This window comes from Dufourea novaeangliae, unplaced genomic scaffold (genome assembly GCF_001272555.1).
Source record: "Dufourea novaeangliae isolate 0120121106 unplaced genomic scaffold, ASM127255v1 scaffold48, whole genome shotgun sequence".
NCBI classification, from domain to species: domain Eukaryota; kingdom Metazoa; phylum Arthropoda; class Insecta; order Hymenoptera; family Halictidae; genus Dufourea; species Dufourea novaeangliae.
Genome location: NW_015373938.1, coordinates 1,630,913 through 1,646,711, shown reverse-complemented (window position 1 = coordinate 1,646,711; position 15,799 = coordinate 1,630,913). Strand labels below are relative to the sequence as shown.

The following is a 15,799-nucleotide window of genomic DNA, read 5'->3' as shown; positions in this document are numbered from 1 at the left end:
TGAAGAAAAATAATAATTCTGAATGATTTCTGTCGCAATTGATATGGCAAATAGAGAAATATTGTATTATTTTAGCGTCTTACTAAGAAATCTGAAAAATAACCGAAAAATAACAAAAATGTATTTCTGTCAAGGAAGTTAATATATTTCTGTACAATGTCTCCCTTCATAAACCGTATGTAAAGATTTATATAAAATATTGCACTGATGAAGATACGCTTAGAAAAAACAATGTCGGTCGCAATTGTTTGTTACTTTATGCTAAAAGAAAAAGATTGTCATGGATAAAAGGTATAAAAAGGAATATTACTTTAAATTATAATCATACAAAGTAAGCTTTCGGATAAAAACAAGTAAATATAGTATGTATTTCACTATTTACACACACGGACGCGCTCACGCAGCACATCATTCACACAGACACACACACATAGCAACTATTTTCTTTTAAAGTTTTTTTTTGCGATAGTACCAATTTTTTACTTGCATGGCAAGTAAGCTCTATTACCTAAGGTATCACGTTTCACAAAGTCTCCTTATTAATTAACAACAATTAACACTATTACAAAGATTAGACTCCACGCAACGTGATTTTATATTAATTATTGAATTATGTTTTTATACCTATATAATAGATACATACTTTTTTTTTTCGCCTCTCATACATTTCAACATTTCTTATGGAAACAGTTAATGGAATTGCACTGTACGATAAACATCGCAAAAGAATTATTCAATTTAAGTATTAAATTCATGTTATTTTGAATAGAAAATATTTTTATGAAATGTACGACATAATAAAACATCATAATGCTCGAATGAATGTTGTCTGTCCCTTGTGTGAATGTATATATGTACATATATATATACACTTATGTATGTACGTTTATTTTCTTTAAATGAAAGAAACTGTTGTACACCTAATACCATCGATAATGTTAAAGTATTAATGTACGTGTAAATGAAGCTATTTAAAATTGATGCTTAAAAAATCATTGTACTGTTTATACAGGGTGGGTAAAAACGTATAGTACAACCGAACAGGTGGTTATTCTGTACGCAAAAATTTAATTTGTTACATTTTAAAAAGGGAAACCGGATGGTGAAAATGATTAAGCAATACTTTAATAGCAATGCTACATTCCGTGGCCCAAGGCGCGGACGTGGAGGTTTTCAACCCCACAGAGACAGTAATCGTTTTAACGATTACAACGAGCAAGAGAGACGTCAGACGTTCGATGAACGCAGTCCTCAAAATAGTGGCGAAAATCGACCTCGAGCACCAAGACCTAGATTTCAAGGTAATCTAAAACCTCCAAGGCAACAGGGGGAGAGGGTGTCAGGACCGCCCAAACCACAGCATCTGTCTGTGGTGGCGTCAACGCAAAAGAATGACCCGTTGTACAGGGATGCCATCTTACCCGAACCGGGACGAGGGATTGTACCAAATTCTGTCTTTAACTATTACTCAGCAGCAATAAGTTACGCCCGATTGCTCAGGGTCCTCAAAACTTCTGGCAGGCCAGTGACGGCCCAAGAAGACGAATACATGGAGATGGTTTATGCAGGTAAATATGAAATACCAGCTTTGCTGGGCTTTTACCTCGATGGTTTGGGAAATACCAAACTTAACAACAGAGAAATTAGATTTCGTGCAAAACCAAGGAGTTACCATCTCGCAGACAACGGCACCATTGGATGGTTTGGCCGTGTGCACAGGACCACACATTATCTTTATGCAGCCTATCCCTGCCTGTGTATATGAGCAGGATTCAACAAGACATGCTACACACAGCTGATCAGCAGATCGACCCGAACTGGGATTTACCCAATAGTATCAAACCACAGATACAGGTCGTAGAAGGCGGACAACTAGTCAACATTGGCTTACCTTCAGTGAACTTGCTAAGCTACGGCCCTGCAAAAGTACTGACTTCCCTACAGAGACAGTGGCTTGAAGAGGGTGGAATAGAAGTTGATGGAACCTTTGAGAGTATCCATTCAACCATCCCCTATGTACCAAGCTTATTAACTGCGGTTCAGACAGAACTGCACAATAGTAAAATCAAACTAGTTCCTCTTAACACCGAGGACGTTGGCTCCATAGCACAGACGGTGACTACCAGAGTCACTACTCCATCATCTATTCCAGAGCAGAATATGAATCATGTCGCTACCATTGGCTTAGATATCAATGGAACTGTATTATACGCGGCGGAGTGCATGAGGTATCTTCAGCATCACCTCATTGATATAGAAGTAAACAATTGATGCGTTTACCAATTTTCAGGATTTGAGAACGTACCCGACGAGTGGAGCGATACAGCTAATACACTCTATGACGCAACCAGCGCGATGATTAAGCTTGAGGAGTTCAGAACTACTCCCTATACTCCAATAGTCGAGTTACGCAAGCTAAACGAACAGCTACATGAAAATTTAGAATAAAAGTTTTTCGTGTAATGCTTCATTTTCGAGATAATCGAATTTGAAACTCTGCTGAATATTCATACAATTGAATCGAACTTGGCTAATGCATCTCTTCCTTACGTTTCTACTAACTGCCAGCATGAAAACATGCACATGATTTTATTCTACAGTTTCGATTTATTTTTGCATATAGAATATGTATCCTGTTCAATTGTACCGTACGTCCTGGCCTATCCTGTATACAGGGTGTCCCGAAATAGTTTCGAATCCAGAAAATGCGGGGTTCCTGGGATGATTTGACACAAATTTTTCATTAGCAAAAATGTTACCGACGCTTAAACGTAAATATCTCGTTAACAAAGCCTCGGATAACATTTTTGCTAAGGAAAAAGTTATTTCGAATCATCCCAGGAACCTCTCATTTCCGGGAGTCGAAGCCATTTTGGTACACCCTGTATTTCAAGACTATGAAATATACTCGATGAATTGATAAGTTACGTATCAAATAGTTTCTGTAAAAAATCTAATTTCTGTTAGAAAAGAATTAAAAATTATAACGTCGAACTTATTCTCTTTTCTCTGATTTCTTATGTTGCTGAACGTTTTGTGGTAATTAGATCGGATGCGTGGCCAGTGTCGTTTGCAACGGTACGGCTGGCGTTGCAGGCGTTGTTATAGCAGGCATAGGGGTGGGTGGTATCTGCTGATGTGTTTGTCTGGGCGGTGACAAAAGTTCCTGCCTGTCCCGTTCTCTTTCTCTTCCTGGTCGCCATGCTTCTAGCAATGCTTCGACTCTTTCCTCAGTGGGCCCCCAACGAGCAGCGCCAGCTGCATTTTGTAACCACACCACTAATGTACCGTGTGCTGCCCTAATATTAACCTCGCTTCTGTAATGAATAATTTTCAAAAATCTCTTACTACTCTGTATTATACCAGAAAACAAAAGTGTAATAATACACGGGGTTAAACTTTACTTTACCGGACCAAAAATTATCAACTTTGTTTGTACCTTCTGGTAGTATTCAACGAGTAGAATCTAAAAATGCAAGTGTACAGTTTAGAAATCCACCGGTTCAAACGTTATGCGTATCTAAAACCAAGTATTTTTAGCGTATTTTACAGATTGGTTTAACGCCATATTGACTTCTGTACAAAATTTGTCCAAGAGTGGAATTCACAGATTCAGTATTTTGCTTTAAATAAATGGTTTTTTCTGTAAATTGTCTCTAACCAACTCAGAATCAGTATTTCATTTTGAATATAAGTGGTACTTTTTTTGTAAGCATATTTGAATAGCCGCCACCCACGTGCAACTCCTTAGGAACAGCGCTACCACTCATTGGACGAATTATATATTCAACCAATACTGTAAAGTACGCTAAGAATACTTGGATTTACATACGCATAACTTTTTAACCGTTGGATTCGTAAACTTAAAACTTGCATTTTTAGATTCTACTCGTTGAATACTACCAGGAGGTATACAAAAAAGTCTGTAATTTTTGGTCCAGCAAAGTAAAGTTCAGCCATGTACAGTATAGAAACGTTGGGCACGTACTTTGATAATATGTGCTGAAACCCATGTCTGTATTCGTGTTCCATAGCCGGTACTACTACTTGTTTCCGTTTGAAGTGGCTACCTTCTAATTTGATAAGAGCATTAGGCGCCGGATCTCTCCATTCCGGTAAAAACACCACGAAAGATAAAGGTTCAGCGGAATCAGCCAAAAGACGTTCAAAATGATTGACCATTGCTTCCATGAGTTCCTCGCAATATGGCGGATTAGCTTCGAATGATATTGTCTGAAGTAACAATTCAACGGTGACGCGAAACATTCGAACGTCACGCCGAAATGTCTTTGAAGACATTCGAAAACTGTGACGGGGAGCGCCATTTGCGTCGCTTGGCCTTCATTGATCCCAAGATATGTCTGATAACGTTTCAGCATACACCAAACACGGGGCAGAAACATTTCGAATTTTTTATCGTCGAAGCAATTATATCTGTACAGATGTTCCAATTTAGCGAGATGCATGTTGTTGATGCACACGGTGTCACCGTGGAAACGCAACAACGTTTGTTCGCGTTCAGGAAGATAATCCAGTTGCGGAAGGCGAGGAGTCGGAAGTGAGAATTGCACCGGGTAACACCAAACTTTTCTCTGCGTGCTGGCTGGTCCGCCTAATGGTATAACATTTCCTAAACCGTTATCCTTTAGTATCTGGCTGTTTTTGTCCTTAACCTTCTTCGCGTATTCCGTCGACAAATGGTAGATCTTCAAACAAATACCCTCAACGCTCGCCTTCACGGTCTCCGTGAGGTGCGGCTGGCATTGGCGTTTCAAGTGCGCGAGACGATCTTGAAAATCATCGAATGTAGCCCCGACCGTTCGTCTTAACCACTGAAATGTGTCCTCCGCGTTCCACTTCACGACTTTCCTGCTTTCGGACGAGGCTGCTCTCGATTCAATCATTTTCTTCGCGGCCTCTGCGTACCGCGACAATTGTTTCCTCGCGTCGCCGGTGAATTTCGGTCGGACTAACTTAATCGGGATATCGTTCATGATTTCACGGTACATCGACATGGAAATTTCCGGAAAACACTGGCTCGGTAAGAGAGGGTCCGAGCCACAGTCTATAACCTTTCTTTCCATTAGCCATCTATTGAAGGAATCTTTCGGCGCGTCGATCGATTCACGGGTATGACACAATTCTTGATAGCATTGCCGTAATTTCGCGAGTAAACTGCAACGTAGCGCTTCCGCTTCAGGATGAACGTGCGGCAAATTCGACGGCGCTCTTTCGTATATTATAACGTTTGTCGGAATCTCCAAATCCCATGGGCCTCTGTTAGATTGACAGAAATTAGAACGTTACACGTGAATACACGGGTCATTTGAAAAGTACGCGAAACAAAGTACAGATGACACGTCAATAATCCTGAAATCTTTAATTCATCGGAGATTTTCATTTGTGAAATGCAAGTTTCTCAAAAGTGTCCAAGTACATTGATGTTGAAGGGGATTATATTGAAAGATAGAAATATATTAAAAAGGGCATAAGATGTCTTTCCACTCTACTCTGAGAACTTCTCCAATGATCCAAATATATTACATTTAAGAGCATCTTACTACGATCACTAAATATCATGAAACTTGGATAATTCTAACGTACGCTAAGACAAATTTCTTTGCTGCTGGGACAATACTATCCTCTGAAGCCCTACGCTTAACTGTTCCTCCAGAGGGGATGGTACCATTTCCAGGAACAGGTTGCACACCACAGATACCGAGCGGATCCGTAATTGGATCGAACTGAAATGAGACTATAATTTGTATATGCAGATCTTTAATAATTTATAGGTACATCTTATACCTTAGTACCTGAGGTTTCAAAGGTGGTACTACCCATAGCGACTCCCCGGTTAATTTATTCCAAAAATACGGTCGATTCTCCCGTTTACTCCAAAACTTTTTCCATCCTTGTTGCTGAAGTTCAGGCGAAAGTTCAGAGTCTGGAAACGATCCCGGTGGCGTACCCTTTAAGTATTATTATAAAATTTTGTTAGAGGGAACATTTTTAACTTCACATTATATCGACATTTTACATGTAGCTAACTGAACTTTCTATATTCCCGATTCTGATAGTTAACTCTTGTGTGGGCAACCAAAATATTCACTGTTATTGAGCAATCGGAATACTCCTATTCTGACAGATTAGATAAACATGAATAATAAATTTTACTTCCATACTTTTCTGAAACTGTTAGCTTTCCCTTCATGGAATATACCAAATGTTGTTTTAGACAAGAACATAAAAAATTGTGAAAGGAAATTTATAAATGGGTACCCGGTTGCCTACACAAGGATTAATGGGTTAAAAATCATTTGATTCGAAATATTTAAGAACCAGACAGTAATTCATATGCAGTTTGGACACCAACAAATATATTAACTCCATAGATGGTTTTCGTTACAAACAGTATAAGATACACCCTGCTATTGAGGAACGAAACAGGTATGAAATGTTCACAGATAAAACGCCTTCTTACTTAAGTCTCAAGTGTTCCAAGTATCTGGCCAAATTCGTAGCTTGGTAATAACATCATGCAGAGAATTCTTTAAGATAATAAGTGTAAAGAAAGAAGATCTATATTGAGTGTAACGATGGGGAATATTTCCACAAAGTATATTGTAATAATCAATATTTACTACACAGTTTATATACCTTTATATACCCATTATACACAGTTTATATACCCTTTGTGATAGACTTTTTTAAAATGCCGGTACTTTTCATATGAAAAGGAGATTATGTATGGAAGATTAAAATGTCAAAATCGGAGTTCTATGGGCAAGAACTTGATATCTCTTATTTTCCACAGTCATCCACAAGCGATTTAACTGACGATTTTAAAATCGATTCAACAAAGAAGAATATTATTCGATTTTCTTTGAGTCGAAGTGAAATGTCGTTGGCCTTAATATTTAACTTTTACAGTAAAAATACAGTTGCGATAAGTACAGAATTCTTTTTATTTCTGGGAAACTATCGACAATAATGTAATCCTGGTGTCTGCAGACATCAAGAAAATTGTGGAGCAAGGGATTAATATGGCACATAAAATACCTTAGTACATAGAGTTAAGTTATACTTCATCATACAAGCTTTAACTGGTTAACAAGACTGAGAAAAATTAGCAAACGTACAAAGAATCTTACATAAATATACAAGAAACACAAAAAAAGTCCAAACAATAGAAAATTGCCAAAGGGACAAAACTTCTGAACTCGATTATAGTTCATCACACTTTCTTAATGTATTGTTACCTGTGTTATTAAAGCTGGTTGTTGAATATGACCAAGTTGCGAACAATGGTCAGGTATAGTTTGTGCTGAACTTAACATAGGTGCCTGAAGTTTTACAGGTGTAGGAACTATAACTTGTGCAACCGTCGGGTTTGTGTCTTGCTGCAACGACTGATGATGATGATGCATAGTGGAATAAGAAGATGCCGATTGTCCTGATAATGTTTCCCACGAAGAAGTATTAGGTATATCTTGCTTTCCTCCGCTTACTTCGTTCATTGTTTGGTATATGTTTTGTAGAAGCACTTATACTTTGTAGAACATGTAACAAACTTTATATAAATATTGCAATACAGTTTATGCAATTTGAATATAGAAATTTTCATTTGTTAATTGACTAACTAATTGTATTATAATATTCTTAGAATGATTATTTAATTACTATTACAGTAATTACTAGACTGCAAACTTTATGGCATTTATAATATAGTCAAACACGTAAAGCGTAGTAAGTTAACAACTTCTGGAGAGTTTAATAAAATTCAGATGTTGTTTGTAATCCATTGAAATCTGTAACACAAAAAATGGACATTCACTTAACACAGAACTTTGTGAATTAGTGAAGTAAAAGAAAACCGAATTTCTATAAAGATCTGCAGTCTAATAATTACAGATGATTAGCAGACACAAAAAGAAAAGTTATTGTTTTACTGGAAAAATATGTTGATCTTTTCATAATGTAATTACAGACGGGAAAAACTAAGGAAAATCGAAAACTTCCCGTACATATTCTTCATTAAATTCACAAATATAAGCGTAGCCAAGCTCTGTGACAACATTTCGTAATCCAGTGTTTGTTTACATGCTACGAAAACGCTCGATAAATTCACGATTTTGTGTGGGCCGAGGTCACGGAAACTGGTAAAAATCATTGAATCGTCGTAGCAGGACTTACGAGGATCAACAATAGCCCGAATTCGTGTAAAACGCACGATGAAAGTTAGAATTCATTCATGATTTGTGAAATTTGACGCAACGACCTCCACCCGTGAGATACCATTTGCTTGAACTGAACTTCTGACGAGAGTGGAGTTAAAGCTTATCTCACAACGAGTGGGTAAATTCGCGTGTAAACGAACATCCATGCGTGTTGAACGAGGCATTAAATTAATATTCATTTCGATCAAAGGTTCCTCGTAACTTGTATCAGAATATACGCATTAATTGTGTAAATGCGCAAATAAGTACTCAAACCTCGATATTCAAGCTCACGGGGTGAATTTTTGGGCGATAATTTTTAAATGTTACGGAAAATAAATAAATGAACGAAAGTCGCATTATCGTTAGTACGAAAGCGAAATAAATTGAAAAAAACGAGATTATTTTTTATTTTACTAGACAAGCCATCATTTTTCGCTATATGGGACATATACGCGTTAGCGCATAGGTTATACACGGTGTCATTAGAGTATCGATATTCATTTAGCGACTCCTTTCTACTACCTACCTTTTTATCTAAGGATTGCGCGGCCAAATCAAAGCAATATGGCGGCTTGACATAATAATTTTTGATACGGAATACATTATTTTGACTGTAACGAAATAATCGTACCGTCGTTTTATTGAATCGTTTTTTAGACGAAAGTTGACAAGAAAGTACGCTAGACAGTGTAAATACACGCGAAACGTGTCTACGAGCCGGCCGAGGGCTTCAGTTTCCCCGATTTGAAACTGAACAGTGCTTCCAAAAATTTGTTTTATTAATAGATGCAAAAATGCCGTTAATTATTGAATTAAACTAGTATCGTAATGCAGTGAGGTATCGCGATCACCATCGGTTTTCTATGAAAAACTATGTCCTCAACGCAAAGCAAAATGCGAGGTAAAGAAATAACACATTCCAATGTTTCCCTTTACTTTATATGTAATTCACATTTCTTCGTTGTTTTCTGTTGTAGATACAATGAACTTAGATTATTGGGTTGAATGGGAGGTTTTTGTGTTTTTCTTTTTGTTAGATACAATGGAGTGTTTCAAAAGTACATGTTTAAAACAGGATTTAAGTTCATCGCGAGCCTTCCACCAGTGATGTGACAATTTGTGGCAATTGTTGCCCATGAATTATCTTTATATATTGCCTTTGGCTGCCCCAGAATACGGTATATTTCTTAAATCCAGAACTGTTACTTGAAAACCTTTGAAATCAGGTTTGACACGTTCGAACCTTAATGATGCTTGTTTCATATATTTCAGAAATGTTTAATGTTTGCATGACTAGTGTCTCTCTAAGATTCATATAAAAATATATATCAAATATGTGTTTCATTAATTGGTATTTACATAATAATTTTTATTAAAACTGATTTGTTCGTAATAAAATAATTGGATAACTCATAATGTAATTATAGTCGCAGCATGTGATAGAATACTAGATGAATAATTATGTATTATTCTTACAACAACACCCATGAAAAATGCGAAAACTTCTTGTTCAACCCAATACATATATTTTGTTTGATGCATTGCATTAATTTTAAAGTATTGCAATTTATAAATGCAGGTCCAGGAAGACCACCAAAATCAAAAAATTCTTGTACATGGTGTGGAGAAACTAAACAACCATTAAAGTATGTTCTTCCAACGCAACATGGGAAAAAGGAATTTTGTTCCGAGACCTGTTTATCCGAATTCCGTAAAGCTTATATGAGAGGAGCCTGTGTTCAATGCGACAATGTTATTAGAGGCACACCGGTGAGATTGGAACAGAAAGACGGACCTACGAAAGATTTTTGTTCCTCGTTCTGTTTGAACAAGCACCAGAAGAAGGATGGACAAACTGACGTAAAAAAGAGTTAGTAATTTATAAAGACCTAATGTTATTCAAATATTATCTATTGCTATAAATATTATATTTCATTTTATTTTAATAGACAATAGAGACCAATCGTCACCTGCGCCATCGCTTTCGCCATCAGGATTACTAAGTGGAAGTAATGCTCCAACTACAACTCAGTCTTTCACAAATTCTAGCAATCATACAACCATGTCTCATCCCCCATCAACCTCAAGTGGCCCATTTCAGTACGAAACATATCAAACTTTCGATTGGGATCTCTATTTGAAAGAAACGAATAGTCAAGCCGCACCTGTTGACTGCTTCAAACAGGTATAATAACTTAACAGTCGTCGGTAAATGAAATTTCAAGTAAAATATACGCATTATAATACACAAATCGTCCTTCAGCATGAAGTTCCACCAACAAACGAATTCAAAATGGGTATGAAGTTAGAAGCCCTCGATCCTCGAAATTTAACGTCTACATGTATCGCAACTGTAGTCGGTGTTCTTGGCCCACGATTGCGATTAAGACTAGATGGCTCGGACAATAAAAACGATTTCTGGCGTTTGGTTGACAGTAACGAGATTCATCCAATTGGCCATTGCGAAAAGTCCGGTGGCATGTTGCAACCCCCGTTAGGCTTCCGAATGAATGCTTCCAGTTGGCCCATGTTCCTTTTAAAGACGTTGAATGGGGCAGAAATGGCGCCCGCGAAAGTATTTAAACGCGAGCCAAAAACACCCCGTTCAAATATGTTCGACGTTGGGCACAAGTTAGAAGCCATAGACAAAAAGAATCCACAATTAATATGTACAGCAACTGTTGGTGCTGTTAAAGACGATATGATCCATATTACATTCGATGGCTGGAGAGGTGCTTTCGATTATTGGTGTCGTTTCGACTCTAGAGATATATTCCCTGCTGGTTGGTGTTTCAAAAGTGGTCATCCGTTACAGCCGCCGAGACAAAAATGTAAGACACGCCTGGACATCTGTAACGATATAGTAAAAATGTACGGTAATGTCTCGATGAATGCGACGTACTCGTGACTGCTTTGGACCATTCATGGCAAGGCGGAAATGCTTTCAGCCCCTCGTAAATTTGTTTTTTTACTCGAAGCCGAGCCTCTGCTTAGCTTCTGTTTACTCTATTTTGATTGATTCCAGAGGGGAATCCCTCCAGTGGTGGAAATAACGCCGTTACTCGTGTCGCATTCATCGAGGAATCACTGTAGTTCCATTGAAAATACTGATATTAACGAATATATACCGGTCATTACAGCGACAGGGCCAAACAGATTTAAATCGAGGACCAGCAATGTGCTACCAGTAATGGCAATATCGGGTGGAGGTACTAACGGAGAACCAGCTGTTGCTTTAGTGAGTCCTGCGGGATCCAGTGCTCCTCCGCAACCAGCCACAGAGCCGGACACCAGTACAGCTAATACCAAACCGCATTCTTTAGAGAATGGTACGCGTAATTAAATATACTACACGACTTTATTCCTTTGTCGCTTACTTATTGTTTTTTGACTCATTACTTCTGTTGTATTACAGTCACAATTTATGTAAACCACAATTGTACCTGTGGTCCTTACTTTGATCCTCGTAAAGTAAAAGCTATGCCGGCACAATTTGGCACCGGCCCGATATTAAATGTTACACGAGATATATTTCAAGCTTTCCTGATGGCAGCAATGAGTCCAAGACAAATGTTAAGCTTATTAAAACGTGGTGAAGGAGAGACCATAAGCTTAATTTTAGAGAGTAAACCTACTTCTGTTAGGTTACCGATATTTATGGATGAGGAGGATTTTTACATATACATAAGGCGGCAGCTCGAGGACCTTTGTGCGTGCGAACATATGTTGTTCAGGCGAAAAGAACCGTGTAATAAATGCCCAAATACTCAGCAACCACAGTCGACGAATAGCGAGGAAGCAGTCGCCGCTGCCGCGACAAACAGTACTAATAACGCAGAAAAAAGAAGATGGTCGTCACAAAGTCAGCAGAGTTTATCGTCGAGTATCCAGCCGCAACAAATACAACAGAATTCCGTGCCAAGTATAAATCATTCTACAGTATCGTCGCCAACAGTTGCGAAACAACCTAGGAAGTCTGTTCCAGGTAATTGTGTACAATCGATTCTGTTTTTACATAGATTTCGGTAATGTATACAGGGTGTTGATTTTGACTGGTGCACCTAAATTATTTCCGCTACTATTGGAAGTAAGAAAAAATGACTAAATAGGATGTACACCCACGAGCAAACTCGGCTTCCTCTAGGGAAAAAAGTTATGTAAGGAAAAAACCTCCTACCACTTGGTCTCAGGGTTAATGAAATTTATGCCAAATTAACATTCGGTTTAACATTTCTTTCAGTATTTGACGTAAATTTATCAAGCGGTAGGAGGATCTTATTCTTACGTCACTTTTTCCCCTAGCAGAAGCCGACTTTGCTCGTGGGTGTACACCGACGAGCAAACTCGGTTTCCGCTAGGGAAAAAAGTGACGTAGAAGAACGACCTCCTATCATTTGGTAAATTTGTTTCAAGTACTAAAATAAATGTTAAAATGCATGTTAAAATGCATGTTAATTTGCCATAAATTTCAGAAACTTTTAAAACCAAATGGTAAAAGGCCCTATTCCTACGTCACTTTTTTCCCTAGCGGAAGCCGAGTTTACTCGCGAGTGTACATGGTTTTAAGGCGTGCATCTGATGGTGATAACAAAAATCCTGTGAATACCATGTTAACAGTTTTTTTTTCAAGATCATTGTATTTTTTATATTGCGATGTGGTAGTCGACGTCCAGATGATTTCAACGACCTACACACCATGACCTTGAAATGACCTTGAAGGCGAAGAAATCGGCTTCAGTTTGTTGAATACAGAAGTAAATCAACGTAATAAGAAGTAAAAAAACATTTTATCACCATCAGATACACGCCTTAAAACCGTGTACATCCTATTTAGTCATTTTTTCTTACTTTAAATAGTAGCACCCTGTATATTAGGGATATTTAAAGGGATATATAATTGATAAAAGGCACGATAAACAATATTTTGCGTCTGTTAATTAAATGTTATGTCTATGAAAAGTTTAAAGAATATTATCGTTTCGATTAGAACTGGAAGCTGCGACATCAACTACTCAAACTGAAAGTTCCATAAATCGTACAGCTTCGACCGAACCAGCGGAATGGACAATTGAAGATGTAATACATTATATCGGTGTTACTGATCCTGCATTGGGACAACATGCAGATTTATTCAGGAAGCATGTAAGTTACTTGCACATTTTGCTATTTCGATTATTTAAATAATATCTCGTTATTTAACAATATTGACTTGACTAAAGAATATAATCTCATTATCGAATAGGAAAGCGAGGTTGGTAATAATAAATTATTTTCAGGAAATCGATGGTAAAGCTTTATTACTTTTAAATTCTGACATGATGATGAAATATATGGGATTAAAACTTGGGCCAGCCCTTAAAATATGCAATCTAGTAAATCGCATTAAAGGTAGAAGGCACATACTTCTATGACTTTGTTAAACATCAGACTATATATATATATATATATAGTGAGTTGAATCAACCCATTACTTAAACTGGCTGGTCAAATTTGTTTTCATTGTCGAGAACAAAATAATATATAAGTTGTTAAAATAATGTGAATATATTGATTATAAACATTAAAAAAAACCTATTCATTTGACAGTTATCGTAGACTTTAAGTGAAAGAAATCAAAGTTTAATTTTATTTTAGTATTTAAACGATTTCACTCTCAGAGAACTGCAAAATTACATTAGTTACGTGAATGTAAAACATCCTTTGGTTCTGATCGTAAGCACGGTTGTCCTTCTGAGCGTTCTAATTAGACTAATTTAACGAACTCGACTATTATTATGTATCAGACTAGGAAAGCATTTCTGCAATGGGTTTGTCACTACGAAATATTGTTGTAGTCTTTATATATTTTCTTGAAAAGAATTGTTATTACCTGAATTTGTACTTGTGACATAAAAAAACAGAGAAAAGTATATATTTTTGAGTTTACTTTATTATTTCAGAGAGCTGTGTCATTTCACGTAACTATTTTCCAAATGTAGTATTCGTTGACGTAAGAATGTTAAAGCGAAGCTTGATATTTTACGTATTTTTATTTAAAAAAGTAATTCCTTTAAAAAGAGAAAAAAACGAAAATGTATGTACAAAGTGTAATTAATGATGTTTTGTTTAATATCACACATTTACGAATTATTAAATTCATACGCAATAATTTTATTCGCTTCACAATGTATTAACATTACACACAGTACAGCATGATTTATAAACACTACCAACATTTTGCTTCATACTCATCATATAATGTAATTTCACGTTTTTATGCATTGTAAATATAATTCTGAAAATATCAAAGTATTATACATAATATACATTCTTTACACTTAAATACACTAAAAGAAACCGCAGTTGTAAAATCAAAAGCGTAGAACACAAAACTGTCGTTTATGTTTATACAAATTAAATAATATCATTTTCCTTTTTTACATTTCTTCGACACCTTATCATATTTTCTTAGTGAATAATAAATATGTAATAAAACAATGTTTCTTTATCAAGGCTGATTTCAAGCACATAATTTAAATAAAATCAAATCGCTGTGTCATATTTTTGCGATGTTGCATTCCTAATAATAATTGTATTTAGAACATGCACTTTCACATTTTATGCGCATAAATGTGTATATTTTTTATATTAATATTACCCTCGTGTAAAAAGCAAGCCTTCGGTATATATTACATTCTTATATAATTATTAGTAGTTCAGTATTAATATTTCGTTACGAGCTTTCTTGAAAACTAAATACATGTTTCATAGGCAGGGGCATTATAGTGTGATTTGTATCATTCTTTTTTATAAATACGGTATTATATACCTTCATTTCCATTTACTTTCGTATTTTGAGTAAAGCGTGCAGGCTATACAGAGTGCATTAGTATAAATCCAATTCTTATTTCAGCGTGTACATACAATTACCGTTAATGTATGCAAAATTATCACTGTGATACATTGCATAATTGTAGTATTGAAGATTAGCTACTAAATATATACAAATGTAAGAAACAAAATATTTTCCCACTAAATTAAAATTATCTTCAACGGTGATGAAAAAGTTGAACATAAATCTCTTGTATGTATCTGCAAAGAATTATGCATGTACACAAGTAGCATGTTTAGAATAATTCTATTAAAGTACATTCACAATTATATTTCACTTCGGATTCAATCGGAAATCCAAAAGAATATTCTTGATGTGAGATACATGTGTCATAAATAAAATAAAAGTTACTGTAAAATAAAGTAATTTAACAAATTATTTACTGTTTTATGAATAGTGTACTTTAGAATAATTACAATAATATTTAAGAGAAGATAATTAAACTTGGTTGGAGTCGTATTTTTACTAGAAATATATTTGAGAATTTCAGTTCCTTACCAGTGTTAAAATTTCATGATTGGTCAGTTTAATATTACATTATACTGGGATAAAGTTTTGTGTAAGGAATATTTTAATTAAAATTCTATTTTATATTTAGTCAACTGTATACAATCGACAATTATTATTAAAGAGATATTACTGTCATTACAAAAAGAGATCACATATTCCATATAATTTTCGTTTTTTTGTCTTGAAATTATTTACAATT

At 36.0% G+C, this 15,799-nt stretch overlaps 2 protein-coding genes across 2 annotated transcripts; one reads left to right on the top strand and one right to left on the bottom strand.

Moving 5' to 3' along the window:
• Positions 1-3,013: 3,013 nt before the first annotated feature.
• LOC107185582 (phosphorylated CTD-interacting factor 1) lies at positions 3,014-8,044 on the bottom strand. The gene is given in 7 exon segments (XM_015573295.1): positions 3,014-3,317; positions 3,989-4,224; positions 4,227-5,277; positions 5,605-5,744; positions 5,814-5,969; positions 7,260-7,549; positions 8,025-8,044. Coding segments are annotated over 6 exon segments (2,115 nt in total). The 5' UTR covers positions 7,518-7,549; positions 8,025-8,044; the 3' UTR covers positions 3,014-3,043.
• Positions 8,045-8,953: 909 nt separating this feature from the next.
• Positions 8,954-13,690, top strand: LOC107185568 (polycomb protein Scm). The gene is made up of 8 exons (XM_015573276.1): positions 8,954-9,120; positions 9,799-10,089; positions 10,169-10,404; positions 10,483-11,050; positions 11,360-11,548; positions 11,635-12,204; positions 13,207-13,361; positions 13,496-13,690. Exons 1-8 carry the CDS (start codon positions 9,093-9,095, stop codon positions 13,628-13,630), a joined length of 2,172 nt encoding a protein of 723 aa, XP_015428762.1. The 5' UTR covers positions 8,954-9,092; the 3' UTR covers positions 13,631-13,690.
• The last annotated feature ends 2,109 nt before the right edge of the window (positions 13,691-15,799 follow it).

Excerpts from the sequence above, each read along its gene's own strand:
- LOC107185568 (XM_015573276.1), top strand. The coding sequence starts at position 9,093 with ATGTCCTCAACGCAAAGCAAAATGCGAG. Across the intron at positions 11,051-11,359 it reads ACAGCCGCCGAGACAAAAAT|CGACAGGGCCAAACAGATTT; the intron begins GTAAGACACGCC and ends CGGTCATTACAG. Across the intron at positions 13,362-13,495 it reads CAGATTTATTCAGGAAGCAT|GAAATCGATGGTAAAGCTTT; the intron begins GTAAGTTACTTG and ends AATTATTTTCAG.